Genomic DNA, 24896 nt, shown 5'->3' with positions numbered 1-24896 from the left:
ACGGGAATCTGAAATGTTAAGGTGCTGTGTGTGGGGGAGCGACGCCGAAAGCCCCAGAAGCAGCCCGTGCGTGGCTGGAGGAACAGTCGCAGGGCAGGCCCAGCCAGCAGGTGAGCCGCAGCTGTGTTTGTGCCGGGCGGTGTCGCGAGCCCCGGGGTGCGTCTGATGCGAACCCTCAGCCTTTGGGCTCTGAACTCCCTCTGCCCTATCTGAGGGGTAGGTGTTGGCCTCGGTCTGGCAGTGATGAGCCACTTGCCCTCGCTGAGAACAAAGTTCGGTAATGAGAATCTTTGTTAAGGACTCAAGTTCTGAGCCAGGCGAGGCGCCCACCGCCTCCAGTTCGCAGTAGGACGCAACACGACGGGGCATCGCGATGGTTTTGGCGATGGCGGTCGAAGGCTGGGGGCGTCCGGAGTCCTTCAAGTTGGGAGGCTCAGGGAGAGGTGTGTTGAGACGCTGGTGAAGGCAGAGGGGATGTTGGGGACACACGGGAGTTAGAAGCACGTCCATGACAAATACTTGTGTGCGTACTTACAGCAAGCCCCCCTTTCGGCGGGGCTCCTGGATCTGAATACAGCGGTACTGTGCACAGATAACCGCGGTGGTGCCTGGGAAGTGTTGGGAGGGCTGTGCGAGAATGTGGCAGGGTCTGTTCTAATGTGGAGGTGCAGAGAATGCTCCCCGAGAGAGTGACATTTGATAAAGCCCTGAACCTCTCCTGGAAGAGCAGGGGACAGACTGGGTATTTGAAGAAGCAAAGCGAGTTTGGGAGGGCAGGCCCGTGGTTGCCGGGTCACGTTTACGTTTCACGGGATTGTCCCAGCTGACGAGTGACTTAGAGGTGGGGAGGCAGTAGGAGGAGGGGCAGTGAGGAGGCGGGATGGAGACCGTAGAGCCAAGAGACGGTGGTGGCTTTGGGACTGAAGACAGGGGACAGATGGGGTGTGGCAGTTGGCTGATTGAGGGAGCCGAAAGATGAAGAAGAGTCCCACAAATCCCAGCACGAAGAGCTCTGCAGCCTTCTCCGAGACAGAGTCCTCTTGAGCAAGAGGAGAGCAGGTCATTACTTCCCACCTCCCCCCGGATCAGGTGAACAGTGGAGCTCGACAGCGGTGTACGTGCGTGTGCACGATGGAAAGGGCGAAGGGTAAAGGTTCGCCGGTGGCTGGACTGCTCAGTCGCCGGTCCTAGGGACAGGGCGGGTGAAAGAATTGAATGTCACTAATGTTTCTGAAAGGAGAGCCGCCAAAAAGCAAGGGGGTCTTGAACCTCACGTTCTGATGACCAAGTCGTGTCTGGGGCCTCGCTACATCCCAAGTGCAAGTGTAGCATTGTCTCACGTCCTCTCTCCAGAGGAGTTGAGGCGAACGGTGTGGGTCACACAGCTCAGGATTGGGCCTGGGGCTATTAATGGTTCCCCACGCGGGCTTGTAGATGAGGGTGTCGTAGCTGCTGGGTCCACACCCTGTGGTGCAGAAGCGGTTTCCGGTGTCCTCGACACTCCAGGACATGGCTGAGCAGACGGAGTCTCCACGTGGCCTACGTGGAGCTCTCGAAGTAGAGCGTGTCCATCCACCCTGGTGTGGGCGTCCGGTGTGAGTGTGCAGGTGTGCCTCAGGATGGGGAAGCAGCCCGGTAAACGCGGTCATTCACTGTCCCTGTGGCACCAGCAGTGGCCAAACCGGCGATTGTGAAGGCAGTGTGCTCCGTGCCGTAGCCAGGCCGTGTAGAAAGCTCCAGGAGCTCCCGGCAAGGAAGCACCTCTTGTGTCTGGGATGGAGAACAGAGGAGAATGAGCCGGACCCGGATGCTGCAAGAGCCCGGCGCAGTGGGTGGTGCTGTGGGTGCAGACCCCGTCCCCCTCCCACTGCTGCGAGACCAAACACCTGTGCCTTGGGAGCCATTTGACCTTGGGTGTGTGACTCAGGCACCGTGAACGGGGATAATCACAGCTGCCTCGTGAGGCGGAAATGAACAATGCCCGGCCAACACTAGTCATTTTTATTGTTGTCGTTAGAAGTTTTCTGTGATCCTCTGTGAACTAGAGGCGGGATCAGGTGATGAGCTCAGCTCAGGGTTCATGGTGCCCAGAAAGAAACTCTCACGGCTGAGGGGAGCCGAGGAGGCGCCTTGAGTGGGGGCAGAGGCTGAAAGCAGCCTCGGAAGGTGCTGTGCAGCGGCACTGTGGCTGTTGGTCAGGATGCACGTGTTCCGTGCACTGACCCGGAAGTGGTCCGCGACCAGCCGCCCCCAGAACCCTCGTGTCCTATGCCAGTGCTCAGGATAGGGGCTCCTCCTGTCGCCTGCTCGGATGGGTCACCCCACCATAGCTCTAGAATCACGGCGTTTTGACTGAACCAGGGGAAGGTGTTGCCTCGTGGGCTCTCGTGAGCACTTCGGTGCCCGGAGCGCAGCGGGAGCCCCCTGGGAGCACAGCGGGAGCCCGCCCAGGTCCGTGTGCAGGCCAGAGTAACACAGCCTGTGCTTCCTCCCCAGATCCGGCCCCACATCGCCACTCTCCGCAAGTACACCTACGGCAAGCACATCTTGGCCAAGCTGGAGAAGTACTACATGAAGAACGGCGTTGACTTAGGGCCCATCTGCGGCCCCCCGAATGGTATCATCTGAGGCAGTGTCACCCTGTCCCCTCGTTCACTGACCTCACTGGCCCACAGGCGAATCCAGCCAGCAACCAGAAATGTTCTAGTATGGAAGCCGACATGGGTAAATGGTTGCTCCAGGATTACCCGCTCCTCCAAAAAAAAAAAAAAGGAATCAAATCCACAAGTGGAAAAGCCTTTGTAAATTTGTTTAATTTTATTACACATAACATGTACTAATTATTTTTTTTAATTGACTAATTGCCCTGTTGTTTTACTGGTGTATAGGATACTTGTACATAGGTAACCAATGTACATGGGAGGCCACATATTTTGTTCAATGTTGTATCTATATTACACGTGTGGAAACTTTCAGGGTGGTTGGTTTAACAAAAAAAAGTTAAAAAAAAAAAAAAAGAAAAAAATGTTTTTAATCCATTTTGCCTTGCTGGCAAGTTTTGCAAATAGCTCTTCCCCACCTCCTCATTTTAGTAAAAAACAAAAACAAACAAAAAAACCTGAGAAATTTGAATTTTGTTAAATGACCCCAAACTGGCATTTAACACTGTTTATAAAACATATATATATATATATATATACATATATATATATAATGAAAATTGTTTTAGAGTTGCTAAAGCTTCAGTTAATGACATTAAGTTTATGAAACTTCAAAAAATTGCCTTTTTTGGAGACTATTATGCTGAAGAAGATGTGTAGTGTGTTTTGTGAGGAGGAGATGTGAGCTCCTAGGATGTCTTTCAAGGCCGGGCGGGTGTAACTTGTTTACTGCCTACTGGATTTTTTTTTCTGTTAACATTGAAAGGCAAAATCTGATTATTTAGCATGAGAAAAAAAAAAAAAAATCCAACTCTGCTTTTGGTCTTGCTTCTATAAATATATAGTGTATACTTGGTGTAGACTTTGCATATATACAAATTTGTAGTATTTTCTTGTTTTGATGTCTAATCTGTATCTATAATGTACCCTAGTAGTCGAACATACTTTTGATTGTACAATTGTACATTTGTATACCTGTAATGTAAATGTGGAGAAGTTTGAATCAACATAAACACGTTTTTTGGGAAGAAAAGAGAATTAGCCAGCCCTGTGCATTCAGTGTATATTCACACCTTTTATGGTCGTAGCATATAGTGTTGTATATTGTAAATTGTAATTTCAACCAGAAGTAAATTTTTTTTCTTTTGAAGGAATAAATGTTCTTTATACAGCCTAGTTAAATGTTTAAAAAGGAAAAAAATAGCTTGGTTTTATTTGTCACCTAGTCCCACAGTAGCAAGATCCTTTCTAAATGTTATTCAAGATGATTCAGTTCACACTAGTGTTTTTTTTTAATCCTAAAAAAGTAATGTTTTGCTTATTTTGTGACAGTCATAAGGACGTGCAAAAGTTCAGCCCTGCCCTAGCTTTCCTTACAATCAGAGCCCCTCTCACCTTGTAAAGTGTGAATTGCCCTTCCTTTTTGTACAGAAGATGAACTGTATTTTGCATTTTGTCTACTTGTAAGTGAATGTAACATACTGTCAATTTTCCTTGTTTGAATATAGAATTGTAACACTACACGGTGTACATTTCCAGAGCCTTGTGTATATTTCCAATGAACTTTTTTGCAAGCACACTTGTAACCATATGTGTATAATTAACAAACCTGTGTATGCTTATGCCTGGGCAACTATTTTTTGTAACTCTTGTGTAGATTGTCTCTAAACAATGTGTGATCTTTATTTTGAAAAATACAGAACTTTGGAATCTGAGTCTGTGTTTCTGTTTTACCCCTCCCCTCAGGCCCCCTTAGTATTAGTGCCCCAGGATAGCCCTTTCCTTCTTTGTGTCCTTTGTTCTGCTTGTTTTGTTTGTGTTTGTCGGAGGGGAGGGTGGGGTTTGCGTTGGGATAGGGCCGGTAGCCCTTGAGCCCATCTTGACCCAAAGATGCTGGGTTTAGCCTGCCTAGTGCTTTCAAAATTAAGACGTTACACATTAGTCCGGATTCACAGCTTCTCTTGAAAAATCAGGTGCCTGGTTTCCTGGGCCCGGGGTCTGCCGTTGGTCACAGGGAACATCCTCAAGAAGCCTGTGCCCTGCGGTTTGACCCAGTTACTGTGTTCTTTGTTTGCTCTCTCTGGCCTTTGCAGCATTGTGCACCTAGGGTCTAGATTTGAATCCAGTCCATCACAAAGGTCTCACAGCTACGGTACGTAGGCAGGCATCGAATCCTGTGACGTGGGCGGCAGCCAAGGCATCTCAGACCGATGTCCAGTCTCTCTGGCCTCCCCTCCCGAGGTCCCCTTCCCTTTTCTCTGGGTGGCTCCTGCCCACATCCCGCCTGCCTGTGTTCACACGCGGAGGCCGGCCCAGGCTGGCCCAGGGGCCTAGCTTGCTCATCTTGCTTGTCCCCCTCAGATCGGGGACCCCTCCCAGCTTTCAGTACAGGAGGCTGTAGCTCACAGAGGTGCCCGCCACCTGCGTTTGAGGATGCCCCTCCTCTCACCAACCTTTGCTGCCACTTAGACTGGCCAGTGCTGGCAACTACAGGGTAGCTCAGCCAGGGGCCCGGTGGGAGCCTGTCCTACCTCATGTCTGCAAGCGGAGCCCCAGGCTGGTTGCAGAAGAAACTGCACGATCCCTTCCCAAAGGTAAGGGACTGTCACTAGCAGGCTCTGCGGTCCTGGGAATAAAGGGAGGGAAAGGAAGCTGAGCTAAGGCGGGTTTAGTCCAGGACCTGGTGGTGTATCAGCGGCTGAAATCGGGTCCTTCCCGGGGCTTCTCCCACTGATGGTCCTCAGCAGCCCACCAGAGATCACGCTCTAGAGGCATTGCCAGCCGTCACTGCGTGTGTGACTCTGAATGTCCCGGTTCCGGAGTCGGACAGACCAGGCTCAAGTCTGGGTCCCCTCCGCTGTGCCTGTGGGTGTCCCTTCGCTTCTCACCGAATTCCTCCCTGGCCATCGAAGGTGGTGAGAAGTATTTGTGGTTCTCCCTTCGCGGCTTGGAAAGTCAGGGCTGTTCAGTGGTTCGGGTTTCACTAGACCCTCGCGAGGCAGTGTGCAAAGCCGGCCAGGTGGGAGGTGTGGATTTCTCCCATTTGGCCGCCATCTTTGTGACCTGAGGCGAGTAACATCGTCTGTCTGCGCCCCGCCCCGTTTCCTCTTCTAGAAGATGGGAGGAGGGGCGCCTGGGTGGCTCAGTCTGTTGAGCGTCCTACTCTTCTCTCCTCTCAGGTGAGTTTGAGCTCCGCATCCGGCTCTGTGCTGACGGTGCCGAGCCTGCTTGGGATCCTCTCTGTCTCTTTTCTGCCCCTCCCCCGCTTGTGCACGCACTCTCTCTCTCTTTGTCGCTCTCTCAAATAACTTGAAAAAATTAAAAATTAGTAAAAAAGCTCTTATTAAAAAAAAAAAAAAACAGATTGGAAGAACACCTGGAGATGTGTGACCTGGAGCCGCCGATGACCCTGTGTCTGGTGCCTGGCACGTCTAGGCATTCGCTCGCCTAATGCTGGTTGTCGTCCTTTCCACCTGGATCGTGTATCCTTTGTACTCGGCCAGGGTTTTCCTCCCCCTTTTCCTCTTAGCATTTAGCGAGATGTCTTGCCTCGGTGTTTCTTCGTGGTGGCAAAGCCAAGGACTCGGTTGGAAGCATGACTGGCTCTCCTCCCCAGCACCTCTTGTCCAAGCCTGTGTCTCTCAGGCCTGGGGGGGGGGTGCTTTCCAGAAAGACAAACACGGGGGTTTCATCCCAACTGCGTGTTGGTCACCGGTGTCCTCTCTTGAGGCCCCGGGTCCTTCCGCGCGAAAGGAGGGAACGAGCAGAAGCGACGTCAAAGGTTGATTGGGAGGACGGAGTGAAAGGATGTCGTCTGGCATCGTGCCCAGCACGTTGGTGTAACGAACGGTATCTGTCACCTTTTTACCTTTGACCCCACTCCTCCGGCGTCTGCGCACAGGTTTGGGTGACGCCAACCACCCTTGTCCGCCCCGTGAAGAAGTTTACATGATAAAGTCATTGGCTGTGAACCAGCTCTGTCTGCGCCAGAGATGGTTCTTACGTTCCTCACACGGGTCCTGGAAGGAATGGGTTTGGACAGGTCTGGGATCTGATGCAGGGCCCGAGGGTACTTCCTTTGCTGCGTCGTGAAGGGGGTGGGCCCGGGGCAGACCCCTTCCTCTGCAGGCCCGAGTTTCAATCCTGGGCTCAACATTCACCTGCTCATTGGCCGCCTCCCAATTTCTGCGCAAGGATGTGACGTCCCCGGGCTGCCACCAGCCAGCCATCAGCGACCTTGGTCTCTCCCAACACAGTGTAGGTAGTGATCTTTTTACCTGGTCCCAGCGCTTTACGGTTCACAGAGTCTATTCAGATTTGTGATTCCTCAATCCTCATGAAAGCCTTGGAGGGTAAGGTTGGGGAGACATTATCAGCCCATTATATGGATGAGGAGTTTGAGATGCCAGCCCTACGACAAATCGGTCAATAACCAAATAAGGATTTTATCTGAAGCTTCCTGACCTCAAGCCCAGGGCTCTATCCATGGATTCTTGTTCACGCCACCTTCGGTTAGCCCCAGGAATAGCTGTCTTCTGTCGAGGGGGTGGGTTGCAGAAAGGTGAGGCCCTGGAGAGGGAAGCATTGTGGGTGAGGAAACCTGGAACTTCGTGTAGTTACCAGCTGCAGCCACACGAGGGCGCTGCTGCCCAAAGAAAGCAGTAGAGAGGCCAAAGGGCTCCAGGCTCCAAGGTCAGGGCTGGGATGGGTTTCCCCCGGCTTGAGGGCCTCAGGAGTGGAGTATCTCCCAGGGACCAGAGGCCTGGCATCCCCTCTTCTTCCCTCCATCCGCAGCTCCTCCTGGCTTTGAGCTAGTCCCTCACTCTGGCTTGGGATGGCAGGGGATGGTCAGGCCAATCTGGCTCACAGGCCGCAGCTCTGCCTCCGACTCACTGGGTTATGTCTGCCAAGTCCCTGACTTTCTCTGAGCCAACTGTCACGGGAGTGGCAACCCAGCCCTGCCACCCTCACGGGGATGGTATGCGGTCAGATGGCTGGGCCTGAGGAGGGCAGCCCATGCCTCTGTTAAGGTGACCCAAGGCCCTGGTGCCTCCCTGTGGGACCACATCCCTGGCTTATGCACCAAGCCTTCAGACAACTGAAACCCCTAAAGACTTTTCATGACCTATCGCTGCTTCAAACCCCAGGTCCTCTGGCCCCGTGCGACCTCTGCGAATCTTCTCCCTCCCTTTTCTCATCTGGAAAATGGGGATGATGCCTACTTCACAGGCTACGTTGGCAGTACAGGGCTGGGCTCAGAGTAAGCCATAAATAGGAGTTGTTATTAATTATTCTTATTGCCTCCGGTTTTCACGAGGGCAGCTATTTAATTTAGCCTCCAAACTGAGATGCTTTCAAGCGCGAAGGCAGATGCGCTCGGTAGTTAGCGTGCAAGGTGGCCCCGCCTCCTGGTGTTCTCACCCTCCCGCCTTCTCTGCCCGGTGGGACAGGGCTGCATGGACGCCAGAGGAAACCGTGGAAGGGTGGGGGTGGGGGGGTGACTTCCAGGCCAGGCCACCAGGGACACTTGCAGCCCCAGCTGGCTCTCTCTCGAGGATTGCATGCTGCGTAAGTCACTCTACGGTCGAGCTCTCCGTGGTGGAGGGACCGGCGTCTCCTGATGTTAGCCGTCGCTCGCCGCCTTGTGAGCAGCGCCCCCAGCCCCCATTGAGACTTCCAAGACGTCAGAGAGAGACCCCGAAACAGAACCACCCTCCCCAGGACTCCAGGAAACTTCTCGGGGCTCCTCGGAACCCAGGCTGGAGACGCGTGTCTCTGGAGGGGGCGGGACCACAGATTCTCGGGAGGCCACCGCTATCCTGTTCCCGAGGTGGCTCAGCCTCTGTCTCTCAGTCCCAGCGGAGGGTCCCCCTGGCCCACTGACCTCACGCGTGCCCCATGTGGGGAAGGACTGGAAAACGGTGGCCAGTTGAGCTGGGGCTGTGGGTGTGGCCCTGAGCCGGGTGCTGCCTTGCACTGCCCTGTTCACCTCCCCCAAACCCTAGAGAGGGACAGTCACTCACTGTACCTTCCAGGGCAGGAGAGAGGCCCCAGGTCACCGGCCAGGGAGTGGCAGACCCAGGATCTGACCCCAAAGTCCCCAGGCCTCCCCTCCGGGCCGGTGGTGCTCAGCCCCTCCCCACATCTGCCCTCTGCCAGGCCCCATCCCAGGGCCACCCCCAGGGCCACCCGCAGGGTGCTGGGAATGAAGGTTGGCCTCCCAGACCTGTTCCATCTATGCGGGAGGAGACTGGGGCCCAGGACAGGGAGGGGTTGGGGACCGGAAGTGACCTGCTCAGGGCCACACAGACGGTGAGGGACAGAGCGGGGACCCGTGTCACACTTAATGCGGGCCCTGGGATGGCGGCAACTTCAGCTCCCAATCCGAGCCTGCCTGGCCGGGAGCAGGGACTCCAGAACTGGAGGCTGAGGTGTGGGTCCTAGTCTCCGTGAGCCTCGAAACCTCCAAGAAACACAAGACACATCAAATATCTCAGTGACAGTCGTGCTCGCTCAGATTCCACGGCCTCAGGGGGAGGGGGGCCTCCTGGCCCCCCTTCAGTTCTTCCCGAGGCCCTGCTCCAGGTTGGTCTCCTGCACCCCAGTCTTTGGCTGTCACCCAGCCGGGCTGCTGTAGCCCCAGGAGGAGGTGAGAAAGAAAAAATATTTTTAGAGAGGCTTTTTTTTTTTTTTTCCTTCTTCTTCTTCCAGGAAAATGACTCCAAATGTGCAATTTATTCCCAGGAACGGGGGTGTGTTCGTGGGATGGCTTCTGGAAAGGCAGTGCCCTCCTCCCTGCCCCCACCCTCCTGCTCTCTCCTCTTTCTCCACATCCCTGCAGTCCTGTCTTCTCCCTCCCCTCCCTGGGAAGACTGCCGGTGTGTGAACACCCACCCCTGGGCCAGCCCCCTCCCCGCCATCCCCAGCCATTTCCTAGTCCTGTGACCTTGACCTCGCAGGACTGGGCCACCCCATGGAAGGAAGGGCTTGAATGAGGGCCTTGGTTGTGGGGTGATAGGTCTCACGCTGAGAGGTTTTGCAAATAGGGCATCTGGTCAAGGGCAATGGAGTAGGGGAGAGAAGGTCCCCAGGGCAGGGAGTGAAGCAGCCTGGGGTTCTGCCACAGACTGAACCTGTGACCCTGGGCCAGTCACTTCCTCTTTGGGCCTCGGTTTTCTCACTTATACAAGAGGCAGGTGAAGGGAGGTGCAGTAGGGGGGAACAACACAAGGCCCCGCATGCTCGGTTCTTTCTGGGTTACAGTGAACAAGCTTCTAGAATGTTCTTCCTCAGCCACGCACACCTGGAGCTGGAGCTCAAGCCCTCAGAGGCCATTCTCTTGGGCAGGGCTCAGCCTCTGCTGCCATCACCACCACTATGAAGCCTTCCCAGATTCCCTCCATGACATCTAAACCCTGAGCGTGGTGTTAACCCCTCCCTGACCAGGGTCCTGCTCGCTCATGCAAATTTAGAGGCAAATTTGTTGTAAACTTAATGAAGCTTAAGCATCAGGGCCCCCCGCCTGCATATCCGCCTCCAAAGTCTTGTTCCGAATTTTGTATTTGTGATCCCCTCACACTGTGTAGGCTTCAGGCCCACAGAGCTGGGGCTCACCCTGTATTTTTCTCCCTACTCAGCTTGAGGCCCCAGAGCCCTTCTCTTCCCTCAAGCAGCACCCACCCCCCCCAACCCCCCCGACCCCTGCCACCTGGACCAGGCCTGGACAGACAAGGGTTTCTGCTCAGGGTCTCTGCGCCTTTACTCACCCCACCTTCAAGGTCAGCCCCACTCAAACAACGTCTGCCTCAGTCCTCCCCTTACCCCCACACCTGCCCTGACGGGCCTCCGGGGAGCCTTCTGGACTCCACAGTTTGTGAACTCCCGGCTCACAGATGTAGAAGAGGCCTGAGTTCAAATCCTGCCCCCTTCTGGGCAGCTGTGTGCCCACGGGGCATCGCCCACCCCTCATCTTGAAAGGACTTGCCTAGCACACACAGGACTCAGGGCAAGCTCACGGCACGGGCCCGTCCCTCACACAGCCAGGGCCCTCGGAGGGGCAGGGGCTCCCCCCCTCAGATGAAGGCCCTCACGGACCCAGGCCTCTCTGCCTGCTTGCTCTGGCCCCTCCACAGGCCCCGAGGACTCCCCCAGAAGCTGAGGCTCACCCCGTGGGCCTCTTACTTGCTGACACAGCCGACTGTGAGCCTCCCAAGCTCTCTCTGTGCCAGATTCCTGTTTCAGTTCCTGATTTGGGGGTCACTCACTTTAGCACTGCCGCCACTTGGACTTTCTCGGAAGCCAGCCTGGGCCCCTGCCTCCATCTTGAATCCCGCCAAGACCGGACGTGGTGGCGAGGAAGGGGGGTGGGGGGGCAGCAGGGGAGGAGGGGCGGCCCAGGGGACACAGGGACGTCTCCCCCAGGGCCTAGGGCTGCTTGGAGCGGACAGCCATCACGAGATGCCCTGGGCCCACAGGGGACGGCACGGCGTGCCCTCTTGTGTCCTGTGGGGCCTGTCCCCCGCTTCTCAACTGTCCCCCGCGTTTCCCAAACTGTCAAAGGGGGACAACGTGAACAGCCAATGCATCGGTCGTGCTCGCTCATGGCGGGGGGGGGGGCGGGGGGGGGCGCAGGCGTTGATGGAAGGGGCTCCCAAATGTCAGCTCCTCTTGTCCTCGTGGTGAGCGCCCTGGGAGGCAAGTGTGTTTGTTGTCCCCAAGTCACAGGGGCTGTGGGGACAAGTCAATGAGAGCTTTGCCGGCAAGGGCTCAGAACAGTGCCTGGTGAGCAGTGAGTCCTCAGTGGATCACAGCTCCACAGAGAGGTTGGGTGACAAAGAGCCAGTCTGTGTCACCAGACCTCGGGGGGGGGGGGGTGGCCGGTAGAGTCAGGTGACCGTGACCGAGCACCTAACCGTATGCCAGGGCTCGGGGACGCGGCTGTCAACGAGGTGGCTCAGGCGCCGAGGTCATGGACGTCGCTGAGGCCTGCCACGTCCCCTCGGCTGTCTTGGCTGTCCCGTCGGGAGCCCAGAGTCGAGGCCAAGAGCAGAGAAAGGTCTGAGCGGACGGTGCGGTGACGCATGGCTGTTAGGCGCGCCTGTCAGGGCGCCCGGGGCTCCAGGCTCATCTGCATAGTGTCCGTCCATGTGACAGTATGAATTCCCTCAGGGACTCCGTCACTCCCCATATGCTTCCTGACATACCTCCGAACTCAGCACTACTGTGTGGCTGTTCAGAGCCTGGGTCAGGATTCCCCAGCTGTGTGACCTCGGGCAGGTGTCCTGCCCTCTCTGCGGGGATGTCGTCAGGGTGCCCTTCTCAGAGCGGCGCCGGGCATGTCGTCAGCTCTGCCGGAGCTCTGTGACTATTGTCCACCTGGGGTTCCAGGGTGCTCCCGCTTCCTGGGGAGACGGCGAAGCAAGGTGGGGAGCGCAAAGATGGGGCTTGCCCGGCCCCACCCCGGGGGGGTCAGCGAGGCCGCCCAGGGGGCCTGAGTGGGCCGACTGCCCGTGTGGATCGTGACGGTGGTGGGTGAAGGGCGACCCCGAGGTTCTGGGACGCAGCTCGAAGGCACAGGTGGGCGTGGGGCAGGTGGTTGCAGGGTGGCCTGTGTGCCCAAGGGCGGACGGATGGGAGCATCTGGGAGCCCTGGGGGGAGCAGGAGCAGGGTGAGCCCCTCAGGGGCCCAGACCCGCTCCCTTCCGGCCACGACCCGCGACCCATATCTCTGGCAGCAGCAGGTGGCGCTCCTAGCCTGCCCAGCCCCCAGATCCTCCCTCTCCCCACCTCCTCGGGAAGTCATGGGCAAGGGGCTGCTGCTTCCAGAAGTCTCAGAACCGGCAGGAACCTCTGAAGATGAGCCATGCCCACTGCCCACCCTGTGCAGGAAGATTGTCCTAATGGCCTCCCCGATAGCTAGTTTTCGGAGCCTTGCATACCTCCCAAGACAGAGCATTCACTACCTCTCAAGAGTAGCCATCTGTGGCCGGCTGCAATTTTCACACGTCCCACCTCACACCGAGCTGACCTGACGAGTGGCTTCTCATACTGTCCTCCCCCGCCCCATCCTTGCTGGCTCTGCCCCTTTGGAAGCTCCTCAGAGCCAGTCTGTTCCCTGGCCTGGTCTGCAGCCCTTCTGGGAGGTGACTAGCCCGGGAACCAGGTCCCTGACAACCCGGCCACCTCTACCAGACCCCAAGCACGTGTAATCACGAACTGACACCTGCCCCTGAGCCTGACATGCGAGGGCACTCGATTTATATCTGGAGAACAAACGAACGAACGAATGAATGAACGAACGCTGTCTGGTCGTTATTTCCATATTATAGTTGGGAAGCTAACGCTCAAAAAGGTAAAGCTACTCCTCCAGGGTCACACTTCTTGTAACCGGCAGGACTGGGATCCGCCCAAGAGCCAGTGGTCTTCAAATCCGAGCTGTGCCGTCTCAACCGGAACCCCCTCTTGCCCTCCCGGGCCCCGCCGGCCCCTCTCTACCCACCTCCCCAAGGTGCCCATGGGTCAGAGTTGGGGATATGATTTCCAGAGGCTGGGACTCGAGAATTCCTAGGGATGTTCGCATCTCCGAGTTGGAAAGCTTCCCTCCCTTCCTGTCCAAGATCTCTGCCAAAGGGCAGCTAGCCTGGCCTTCCATACCCCTTGGGGACCGGGCTCCCGCTCCCTCTGAGGGCACACTTCTAATTCAGCTCAACCTAACGCCGAGCCGATGTTTGTCCTCTGGACCCGCTCCCCAGGGCCCTGAAGGACAAGTCCCACCTCCCCCCGCAACACCCCAGATTATGGCCGGCACCCCAGACTCTTTTCCTCTGGGCTCAACCCCCCATCCTCTCCCCTACTGGCTCTATTTGTCCTGGTTTTAGTTCCTTTTTTCTTGGGGGAACTGTCCCAGTTTCAGCTCAGTTTGGTTCCCGTTTCCTGATAGCAGGCGCCCTGGACAGGGTACCGGACACAGGGGCAGATTGCCATCGTTAGCAAATAAACTCCCCTCTCTGGGCCTCAGTTTCCCATCGAGGTACTGGAGATACAGACAACACCTGCTTTATGGGGCTGCTGAGAGAGGGTGAAACGAGACAACCGTGTACAGTACTTGGGGCCATGCTGGCATGTGACCAGGGCTTCACAAATATGTGCCCCCCCCAACACCTGGGGCCGGATGAGCTCAGGTGAATGGGAAACAACATTCATTGAATCAACACATTTGCATTGAGCTCCCACTATGTGCCAGGTCCTGGGCTAGTGCTGGGGACACAGCAATGAACTGGATGACCCAGACCCCGCCCTCCTGGAGCTCATGTGCTGGGTGGTGGGGACTTGAAGAAGAAGTAAAGTGCATAGAATGTCCGAGGGGGTGAGGGCAGTGGAGACAGGCCAGGCAAGGCACTGTCACTCAGGGACATACGTCTACACCACCCGCACTGGAGGAGCACTGGAGGAGGGGGTCCTCGGTTCTCAGGCATGAAATAAATGAGTGTCAGAGAGCCGGGGCCTCACAGCTGCGGGGGGAGCAGCGCCTGGGGGCCTGCCCCGCTTTTCCTAGGCGGATCCAGTGACAGGGCGGAAGTGCACAACTCTCGTGGGTGCAGAGCGGGCACTGAGGCCCAGGCCTGGTAGCAGGTGTCCTGAGGATATCAAAGCCCCTGGACTTGGGTGACCTCTGGCCCTCTGTGTCCACCGGCTTGGGGCCCGTGGTGGTGATGGGTCCTGGAAGAGCCACGTGAACGGCCCCCTTAGGGGGAAGCCGCTAATGAGCACACAAATGCCACCCATCTACTCAGACCCTCAAACGAGCCAGGCCCGTCCTCCTGCATTCCCACGCGGATCCTTTCCTTCCGGCGCTCACCACCGCCCTCGGAGGCGCGTTCTGCGGGATCCCCGTGCTCCTCCCGACCGCGGCTCAGCGAGGCGGCCCACTAGTCCCAGGTCGCGCAGCAGCCACAGCGGCGGGGCTGGCGAAGGCCGGGGCGCGGGGTGGGGGGGGGGGGGGCGGGGGGCAACGGGAAGGGGCGGGCAGGGGGGCGCAGGGCCCGGGCAGGGGGCGGCGGGGCGGGGTGATGGTGACGGGGGCCGACGGAGTGCCGGGGTCCGGGGCCAGGGCGGCGGGGGTCCGGGTGGGGGGGGGGGGCGCGCTCCGGCCCGCCCCGCCCCCCGCCCCTCCTCCCGCTCCGCCCGCGCTGGGGGCGGCCCGGCGGCGGCGGCGGCGGCGGCGGCGCACGCTTCCTGCGGGCGCGGCTGCTGTGGGCGCGGAGCTGCGAGGCGGAGCCGGGCCGCCGAGCCGGGAGCCGCGAGCCGGGAGCGCGTCGGTCCAGCCTGCGGGCCGCGCCGCCGCCGAGCAGCCGCCCCGCGCGCCGCGCCTCGGGAACAAAGGCGCCCGCCGCCGCCGCCGCCGCCATGAAGCCGGGGCCGCCGCACCGCGCCGGGGCCGCCCACGGGGCAGGCGCCGGGAGCGGGGCCGCGGCAGGGCCCGGGGCCCGTGGGCTGCTCCTGCCGCCGCTGCTGCTGCTGCTGCTGGCCGGGCGCGCCGCGGGGGTGAGTGACGCGCGCCGGGCCCCGCGCTGCCGGGTCCCCGGTCCACGATGCCCCGCGCGCCCCTGTCCCCGCGCCCCCGGTCCCCGCGTCACCCGGTCCCCCCGCGCTCCCCGGTCTCAGATCCCCCGCGCGCCCCGGTCCCCGCGCCCTTCGGTCCCCCGCGCTCCCCGGTCCCCGAGCCCCCGATCCCCCGCGCGCCCCTGTCTCCGCGCCCCCGGTCCCCGCACTCGGCACCTCGCGCCCCCCGGTCCCGGGTTCCCCCCACCCTGCACTCGGCACCCCGCCCCCGCACCCCTCGACCTCCGCATGCCCCCAACCCCCCTTTTCCCCCGGGCGACCCCCGCCCCCCAGCTCCAGGCTGGCCTGGAGGGGGGGGCCGTCCCCGCCGCCGCCCGCCTTTGGGGGCTCGCTCCTCCTTGCTCTCGGGACCCCTCCCCGGCAGGCGGCCCTGCGGGAACCGGAGCGCGGGTCGTGGACCCCGCGCCCCTCCCCAGTGGCCCCGCGGGCGGCGCGGGGTCCCCTGCCCCGGTGGAGAGGCGCGGGGCGGGCCCGACTGCGGGCGAGGGGTCGCCGGGCGCGGGGCCCGGGCTGGGTGTGTCGCCGGTCTTGAGCGAACGTGGCTTTTGCTTCGTGGGTGTGCCCAGACCGCGGCCACTTTTAGGGAATTGGGTCGATTCCCCCTGGGGCACGGCGGTGGGGGGGGGTGCGTTTGGCTCCTCCGAGGGTCGCTGTGGGGAGGGCGGGGGGGGGGGGGGAGGAGGGTGACTTGTGTGAAGGTGACCTGAGGGGCTGAGTGAGGGTGACCCTGTGTGTATGACCACCTCTGTGAAGGCTGTTGGGACGCGTGGGCTGTGTGCGGTGAAGGATGAGAAGCAGTCCGCCACATGGCGGGGTGCCACCGTGCCTTACCTGAACGTGCGGTGATCCTGTGGGGGTGACCTATTGTGCTGGCGGTGTGTACCAGGGACGGGGCTGGGCAACTGTTGGCCGTGGCTGTGTGTGCCTGGGAGGGGGGGGGGTGAGTGTGTGTCTGGGAGGGACGTGTGCGGTGGGTGTGTGCTTGGCCCCACCGGAATGTGTGTGTGCATGTGTGTGCTCCGGGCGGCGTGGATGACCCTGTGCAGGGGGGCATGTACCCTTGAGGGGGGCGCAGAGTGGGTGCAGGTTGAGGTGAGTATATATGTAGGCAGTGACCCCTTGAGTGTCCGTTTGAGTGACCACACAGCTGTGGGGTTGAGCTCCGTCCCAGCTCCATTAGGGGGAGCAGGAGGAGGTACAGGGAAGAAGGGCGACTCCTCCCCGCTTTGAGGGACCCGGGTCCCAAGTGAGTTCCCCCATGGGCACGTGTCTGGAGCCTGGTCTGGGGATGAGCTGGGGGGTTCTAGACCCCGTTTCCTTGGTTGGCTCTAGGAGCTATGCCTGGCCCTCATTCCCCAGATCTCTCAGGCAACTGCCAGGTGCCGACTCTGCCCCTGTGTGTCTGTTTGGGCCTCAGTTGGCCAGTCTGTAAAAGGGGGGGAAGGACAGGCTCAGAGGTTACTTCTTGGCCAGACAGGCTACTCATCAGCTTTCCCCATCTGGGGGCTGAACTGAGGGGAGAGAGAGTGTTGAATGCCAAGGAGAGTATAGTGTCTGGTAGGCTGGATGCCTCCTCCCTATGGGCCCCCCCACCCCCACCCCCAGGAGGGGTGAGCAGAAGTCCCTGGGAGGGACTGGGACCCAGCCCATCCTAGCAGCTGGGTCATTTTCTCTCAGCTCCGTTTCCGGAAGACCAATTTTGAAATCAAAGGCGTGGAAATAACACAGCCTTGGGCTCGACTCCTGCTCCCCCCACTGACTCGTGGTATGACCTTGGGCATGCCAGCTCCTCTCCCTGAGCCTCTGTTTCCCCCTCTGTGAAATGGGGCTGGTGTACCGCCTTTCTCAGGAATGAGATGGTATCTGTAGTCCTAGCCAGGAGTAAATGTGTGATGTACAGATGAATGAAAAGGGGCGTGAGACAGAATGCTTTGCATTTGGAAGCCCAGAGGGGAAGGGGCAGGAATGAGCTGTATGCCCCTGGGCAAGTCCCATCCTCTGCTGAACCACTGTTCCTCACCATCAGAACAAGGCTAATCTAATTCATGCCCCATAAGGGGGTGGAGGGAAGGAAGTGAGCGCGTCCGAGGTGAGTAGGGTCTCCCTGAACCTGAGGGTGAGGTAGATTGGGTGTGGTTCAGATCCAAAGCTGAGTGGCAGATAAAGGCAAGATGGTGGGCTTGACTGGGAGGGGCTCCAGATGATGAGGGGAGAGGGGGAGCCCCTCTCCACGCCTCACATCTTCCCAGGGGGGAGGCTGTCCAGGAGGAGCATCGTCTCATCTGGCCCCGGAGGCGAAGGGTAAATGAATGGTGCCCGGCTGCCCAGGTGCCCTAACAGAGGGAGAGGGTGATGCCTGTGGCAGGAGGGACCGAGGTTGGACCAGAAGAGCCCCACCCAGGTTGGCTTCAGGAGTGGCCTCCGTGGCGGGGTCCTCTGAGGACATCGCTCGGATGGGCAGTGGCTGGCTTAGGGCAGGGGAGGGACAAGATGACCCCTGGGTTTGCCCACCAGCTTGAAAGGGAGTGTGTGTGGTCGGGGTGGGGGGTGGGGCTTCCAGGGTGGCCTGTGGGGATAGCAGGTCCCAGTCATGCCACAGATGGTGCGTGGGTGGGTGGGTGTGTGTCTTCGGGCATCTGCTTTGGGGAGTCCTCTCTCCTGAGACACCAGGTGTCTGGGATTCGGAAGGCCAGCTGCCTTCAGGGCCACCTCAGTCCCTACCCAGAAAAGCTCGGGAGTGTGGAGCTTCTGGAAGTTTTAGCTTCGAAACATGTTTTCTTAGAAGCTCAGGGCTGGAAGGGATTTTGGGTGTCACCTCATCGTGTTGGAATATTCCCCGTGATGGGAGATCACTCCTTTGTGGCTGCGTGACCTTGTGAAAGTTAGTTAACCTCTCTGTGCCTCGTTTCCACCTCTGTAAAACTGGTAGAATAACAAAAACCAAAGAGGTTACCGTGGAAAGCTTCTAGTACAGTGCCATAGTAAACACCCAACAAATGTTGATTTCATGTTCTTTTGTAAGGTTGTTATTCTGTGGCTGGGGACCACTGGGAGGTGAAATCAATCAAGGAATTCTGTTTTGTTTTTGTTTTTGTTTTTTTGAAACATTTACTTATTTTTGAGAGAGAGAGAGAGAGAGAGAGAGAGAGAACGAATGGGGGAGGGGCAGAGAGACAGAGGGAGACACAGAACCTGAAGCAAGCTCAAGGCTCTGAGCTGTCAGCACAGAACCCGACCGGCGGGGGCTCAAACTCATGAACCATAAGATCATGACCTGAGCTGAAGTCAGAAGCTTAACCAATTGAGTCACAAGGAATTCTTTTGAAGCCCCACCCCGAGGCCTGGTGTTTCCTGCCCCCTCCCACCCACCCCCCCACCCCCCATTTCCAGTCCTGGAGCTCTGTACTCCTCCAGCCACCCTGTGACTGAATGATGAGTTGTCAGAACAAGATTGTCCTCACTATAAAAATTAAAAGTTGGGGACCCTGGGGCTGTTGGAGGTCAGGCCCCGACCCAGGGACACCACAGGGGTCTGCTCTCTGTTAGCTCCCAAGGTGGCAGGGGCTCCAAAGACAGACACCTGCTGTGTGACTTTGAGTGAGGGATTTCTCTGTTTCAACTTCCTCATCTGTAAAATGGGGACTATAACCATGCAAACCTCCCAGGGATGTGGCGATGAGAAAATGAACCCCTGGGGTAGACTTGAGCACAGCCTGCCATGTCGTGAGCTCTCAGCAGAGAGGGTCTTTGCAGGAGGGAGGCCGGAGAGGTCAGGGAGGGCTTCCTGGAGGAGGAGGTTTTGAGTTATGCAATAAAAGCGGTCACCACGTGGCATGGAGCAAGCTGTAGCCTGCCATAACCCCAGGCTTTCTTACTTGTCGACTGGAGACAGATACTTGACTTCTAGGACTGCTTCTGGGGGTTGCAACATCCTCGTGGCAGAGTTGGGATGGGGACCTGGCGCCTTCTACACCCTAGGGAGCAACCCAGTGCTTCCAGCCGCCAGTTCAGTGTGTTACTTGTTCCCTCGTGTTGGGGGTTCTACTGTAGAAAAAAAGCCCTTTGGCCTTTTGAAGACGGATGACTCCTCCCACCTCATGGAACGGGACAGGGGGTCTCTGGGGGGGCCCTGGGGCAGCACTGGGGCAGGGCAGTTCTGGGCTTGGGCTCTGGAAAGTGCTGGGGCATCAGTGGGGTGGGTGAGAGGGGTCCTCCTGAAGGGAAGAAAGAGGTGGAGACAGAGTCCCCCCCTTCCCCGAGAAGCCAGGCCTCCCTCCAGACACTCCCATTGGAGCTGGGACCAACTCCCCCTTCCCCCCCCCCCCCCCCCCCCCCCCCCCCCCCGAGCCTGGCTGCTTGGAGGAGAGGGATGGGTCATTCTAGAAGGGGCTGCAGTAGGATTGCGGAGGGCTGGAGCAGACTGAGGCAGCTGGGGGTGGGGATGGGGATGGGAGGCAGTCAAGTCTCCATCTGTCTTTGTCATCCCTCCCTACCTCCCCCCACGGGGACTGTGGGCAGGATCTGGGAGGCGGGGCGCACACCCCCGGGGCTTAATGACAGAAACAGCAAACTAAGGCTCACTGGAGCCCCGCCCACCAGGCACTGGATCGTCTTTGGAGGTGGGAATTGTTAGAACCTCCATTTTACGGAGGCACCGGGAGGTTAAATGACTTGCCCACGGTCCCACAGCTGGAAAGTAGCAGAGCCCCATGGAGCCAGGGCCTGGCAGGCTAAGAGGACTGGGCCGCAGTCCGAATTTTACCCCCTCTTGCTCTGTGATCTTGGGCAAGCTACTTCTCCCTGGGGCCTCCTTACCACCCCCCCCCCCCCCAGATGAATCCCACATTACCTACTGTCCCCTAAGGGCTTGCTCTCTGCCAGGCTCTGGGCCAGGCACGTCCCCCATCTCTTTTCATCTAACGCTCCCCCTGGCCTTGGAGGTGGGTGGCACTAATTACGTGTTGCGGGCGGCGGAGGGGGGAGGGGCGGCGCTTACCCAGGGCTTGAGCCTGGAGTCCTTGCTCCTTGGCCACCTCACAAGGCTTTGTCATCTGTAAAATGGGCTTCTTTGAGGGTCATGGGTTTGGATTGAGGGAGAGCTTTGTAAACTGTGCAGGATGAGGGGTGGGGCTCGTCTCTGGTCAGGGCCCAGGAGAGGGGAAATACTTAGAACTTCAGGACGTGAGGGGTCTAACCTGCCCCCCCCCCCCCCCCCGCCCAGCCCCACGCCCCCTGGCTCACGCTGGTTGCCCTCAGTGTTGGGGCTCACGCTGCCTCGGTGATGAGGCCTGCGTGGAATCCCTTCTGCCCCTCAGAAAGCTGTCACGTGTGGAGCCCAAGTTTACATCCCTGCGGTACCCCAAGGCCAGCTTTGCTCCTGGCCCAGAATTGAACGGTCTGAATGAGGGAATGAGTGAAGGAAGGAAGGAAGCAAACCAGGACTCGGAGCTTTGGAGCCCAGGAGGGGGGGCTTTGGAGCCCAGGAGGGGGGGCTTTGTGTTCTCTCCTTCGGAGGTGGGTTGAGGGGACAGTGAGGGACAGCGAGACTGGCGGAATTCTGCTGGGCCCAAGCGTGTGCCCGTGGGCTAGGAGGTGCCCGGGGGCCGCATGGAGCAGGCCTGAGGTCTGAGTGCCAGGGCGCGGCCACCGCATCTGGGTGGGACAGGGGCACTGTGGCTCTGGGCTCCAGCTCAGCTGCTTGGAAGGCTGTGATTTGGTGTCTGGGGCAGGGGGGCAGGGTGCCAGGAGCCGTCCTAGGGCCCGGCCCCTTGCTCCTGCCTCCCCACCCCCCCCCCCAGTCCCCATCCCAGCAGGGGGTGGGGTCTGGGCTGGTCTCGGACCACCTGGCTCGTCTTGCTGTCCCCACTAACGGTCCGCCACATCCTGGGAACATCAGGCCAGGACTGGGTAAATATTTGTTGACTGGCCTCCTTGGGGGCCGCCCCCCTGCTTTGGCTCCCAGCCTTCCAAGATTCCAGGAGGCTGGGTAGCCTTTACTTCCGGCCCCCCTCCCTTCAGAGTAGGCCCCGGCCAGAGGGGTGGCTGCTCCCCTCCCCCCACTGACCAGGCCTAGTCTCCACGCCAAACAGGAAGCTGTGATTACAGGGGGGAGTCTGGGCAGCAGTGGCTGAGGGCCCAGCTGCAGGATGGGGGTGGGGGTGGCCCCTGACAAATGATCTGGCCTCTTCCCTACCTGGCTGCTGAGGGTGGAGGGCAGGGAATGTCTGTGCTGGCCTTTTATACCAGATGGACAGGGTTCCACAACCTCTGTGACCCAGCTGGCCAAGGTCTGCTGCCTTCTTTCCACCCCTGGGCCCCAACCTGGGCCTTGGTGCCATCTGTCTTGGGGTCTCCAAACCGGGGGTGCAGCTGTGGAGGTAGTGGAACAGCCAACCAGGTAGTGGAACAGCCAACCTGGTTCCGCCAGTTTCTTGGCTGTGTGAGCTTGGCAAGTTTGCTTAACCTCTCTGAGCCTTGTTCTCTTGTCTCGGTGGAGCTCAGAGTACCTCTGTCGCCAGAGTTGCTGGAGACTGAACAACATGAAGTAATAAAGTGCCCGATAAGGGGTGGGTCTCCCGTAAATACTGATTTCTTCCATTTACCTGCTTCGGCTTTGCTCTTTTCCTGTCCCACTCTTGGCCTCATCTGAGGAGTTGGTTTGGGGGGGGTGGGAACAAGGCTTTCCCTTGGAGAGCGGGAACCAAGTTTGAATGATCATGGATGACCCAAAGTAGAACCCTGGAGGGTGGGGTCTACCCTGAAAGGGAGAACTTGAGCCAGATTAGAAGAGGGACTTCCCAGTGCCTCGTGGTGCCGAGTTCAAGGACAGTTTGGTTCTCTGAGGCTCCTGGCAGTTTGCAGTCCGGTCTGGAGGCAGAGGATTGGCCTCAATGGCTCTTCGGGCCCTTCTGGTCCTAGAGCTCCCGGGAGACCTTGCTGTTTGCAGCTTTAGCTCAGGACGTGGTGACGCTGGGTTCTTTCCCCTTTCCCCCCAGCTGAGGGACACCTTGGCTGTGGCCCCTGGCCCGGACTGGGTGACCGTTGTTTGTACAGGGCGTCAGAGGTGGGAGAGCCCTAAGGGCATGACCGGCCCCATGGTCTGCCGTCTCCTAGTGGGAGTCCAGAGACCCAGAGACGGCCCGGGGCCTTGGCCAAGGGTTGGGCCTTGGTATCCAGCCTGAGGTGGGCTCGCTGAGCCTTCCACACTCTCAGAGGCGGTGGCATTGCCGTCCTCTAGAAGGCTCAGAGATGTCAACCACTTGCCAAAGCTCACACAGCCGGGTCCTGGTGGAACCAGCTGTTCAGTTGCCCTTTCACCTACTCTGGAGTTCTCTGTCCCTTTGCTGACCTGTCATCACACCCCCTCCAGAGGGGGCCGGGGTTTTCTGAGACGGGGCGGGATGGGGTGGGGGGTAATGCTTCATCCTGCTTCCGCGATGGGTAGGGGGCTTGCTTCAGCCCAAACTCTCCTAGAGCTCGCTGTGCCCCCTGTACAGCCGGCCGGCACCCCCCATCCTGCCCCGCCTCCACCAGCTCTGCTCGCCAGCCCAGACTTTACTAAGGGTAGTTTGGAATCCGTCAGCAGTGGGATCTGGGAAATCTAACTGCAGCAAGCTGATTGCCAATGCCATGGCAGGCACCAGGGGCCTGTGGGCGGCTCCCTGGGTCCCTCCTTGGGCTGGGGTGTGGGGGAGCCGTGTGGAGGCTTAGACGGCTGAGCCGACAAGGTTCCTAGAGAGCTGGGGGTTGTTACCCTGGGAGCAGGGGGGTCTTGTCAGCGTGCGGGGCACAACCCATGCACTGGCATCCTCCGCGGGGCCCCCGGCTGGGGGGTGGGTGACCTTGTTTCCTGTCTGCCCTTCGCTGACCCGCCGCCTGTTGACTGCCGCCCTCTTAGGGCCAGGCTGCCCTGGGGGCCGGGGTGGGGGTGTCTGCGGCTGAATTCTGGCGCCTGCCCTTAAGGTGAGGGCGTCTGCTGGGAAGACGGACACGGACGGTGACAGCAGGCCAGTGCGTGCTCACACGCTTCGTCTCCGTTCTTACCATGACCCTGCGAGCCAGGGTTGCTATCCCACTGTGCAGATGGGGACTCAGAGGCCCAAGGTGAGGCGGTCCGCGAGCAGCGAGAGGCCGTGATGCCAGGGGCCGGCCGCGTGGGCTGCTGTGCGCATGTGCGGGGGCGTCTTCTGCTTGACCGACTGGCTCGTTCCGCAGACGTCGTTGAGCACCTGCCGTGTGCTGGGCCCTGTGCCAGGGGCTGGGGGTGTGCAGGGCTCTCGGGCGGGCTGTGTGTTGGCGGCGGGCGCTGGGTTGTGCCCGCGCCGGGCGTCCGGGGCTCTGCCGCGGGAGAGCGGGCCAGCGGCTCCTTGGTTCAGCCCGCATCATCTCCGCTGATCCGTGGGCCGGTGATGCCTCGCCCTCCAGGCTGCGGTGATGCTTTCCTCGAGATCGTCCGTCCCGTTTCAGAAGGGAGGCTGCTACCGGGCTGGTCACGTGACCACGGGCACAGCCCCCTCCCGCTCTCAGCCTCCACTTCCACATCTGTGAAGTGGGGGAATGGGACGGGGCGACCCAGGGACCCCTTCAGATCTTCACATTTGAGGAGCTGTCCGAGAGATGTGAGGCCAGGGCCTGGCCCGGGGTGGGGGTGGGGGGACCCCTTTGGGAAGAGGGACCTGGCTGGGGGGCGGGGAGGCCTGTTTCCCACACGTGGACTGCGTGTGGTTCCTCTTCGGCCCCGGGTGGGCCGGTCCCCTTGCCTCACCCATAGCGCTGAGCACCGCCTCGCTTCCTGGGGACATGATCGGTCAAATCCAGGCGGCCTGGGGGCTGGGCTGTGAGCCCAGGACACGGGTCCGTGTCCCTACTCTGCTGCTGACCTGCCAGTCGCTTCAGCCGCTATTTGCTGCTGCCCCCTCTGTGTCTGGCCTGTGCCGAGCACTTGGAACCCGAGGAAGCTCCTCCTGGTCCCTGGTCTCAGGAAGCTCCCAGTATAGAGGACGGAGCCAGCGCACGTGAGAGGCTAAGGGTAGTGAGTCAGGGGGGAGGAGAGGTTGGTTCTGGCTCTAAAGAATCAGGGCGGGCTCCGTGGAGGAGGTGTGATTTGTACCAGGCCTTGAAGGATGGCAGCACACGGATAGGCCAGGGTGGATGGAGGCTCAGAGGTGGGAAAGGTCACAGTAGATTGGGGTGTGGTTAAAAGCGGCAATTCCCAGCTGGGGGAGGTGGGGACAGAGCTACCTGTGGGGCATCGCTGTTTCTAATGACAGCGTGTTGTTTCTTGCACTTAATACGTTCACTGGACACCTCCTGGGTACCTGGCCCTGTGCCATGCGGTGATCTGGGCCCGGATGGGTGAACCTCACAGGGCCTCGGCTTGCGAGACGCCAGTGGCTCACGAGGTGGGCTTTGAGTCCCAACCAAGGCATCTGGGTTCCATTCTGCAGGTGGGGGATGTGGGTCTTGAAGTGGGTGTAGCCACGCTGCCCTGAGGGGCTGGCATGAGATGCCAGCAAGATCACAGATGTGACCTATTCGTATTGAATCCTGCCTGTTGAGGGCCTGCCCCGTGGAAGCCAGTCGGCCAAGCGTCTTCTCTACGGAAACTCGCTGAGT

The 24896-nt window shown here is 59.3% G+C and overlaps 2 protein-coding genes and 1 non-coding gene across 27 annotated transcripts in view; all 3 read left to right on the top strand.

Annotated features, from left to right (window-relative positions):
* Nucleotides 1-4375, top strand: part of PUM1 (pumilio RNA binding family member 1) — a 135281-nt gene extending 130906 nt beyond the window's left edge. For all 25 annotated transcript variants that reach the window (XM_045476423.1, XM_045476417.1, XM_045476432.1 and 22 more), the window contains one exon: nucleotides 2497-4375. In XM_045476423.1, coding sequence (XP_045332379.1) covers nucleotides 2497-2628 — 132 coding nt within the window. In that variant the 3' untranslated portion in view covers nucleotides 2629-4375. The remainder of the gene's footprint in view (nucleotides 1-2496) is intronic.
* LOC123600229 lies at nucleotides 234-318 on the top strand. The gene has a single exon (XR_006713588.1). It is a non-coding gene; the product is annotated as a small nucleolar RNA SNORD103/SNORD85 (small nucleolar RNA).
* A 10468-nt stretch (nucleotides 4376-14843) lies between the features above and the next one.
* The window catches only part of SDC3 (syndecan 3), a 33514-nt gene continuing 23461 nt past the window's right edge, over nucleotides 14844-24896 (top strand). The window contains exon 1 of the mRNA XM_045476416.1: nucleotides 14844-15203. Within this exon, the coding sequence (XP_045332372.1) occupies nucleotides 15066-15203 (138 nt within the window). The 5' untranslated portion in view covers nucleotides 14844-15065. The remainder of the gene's footprint in view (nucleotides 15204-24896) is intronic.

Source organism: Leopardus geoffroyi, chromosome C1 (genome assembly GCF_018350155.1).
Source record: "Leopardus geoffroyi isolate Oge1 chromosome C1, O.geoffroyi_Oge1_pat1.0, whole genome shotgun sequence".
Classification (NCBI taxonomy): domain Eukaryota; kingdom Metazoa; phylum Chordata; class Mammalia; order Carnivora; family Felidae; genus Leopardus; species Leopardus geoffroyi.
Note: the sequence above shows the minus strand (reverse complement) of the source record. Positions and strands in the feature narration are given on the sequence as shown.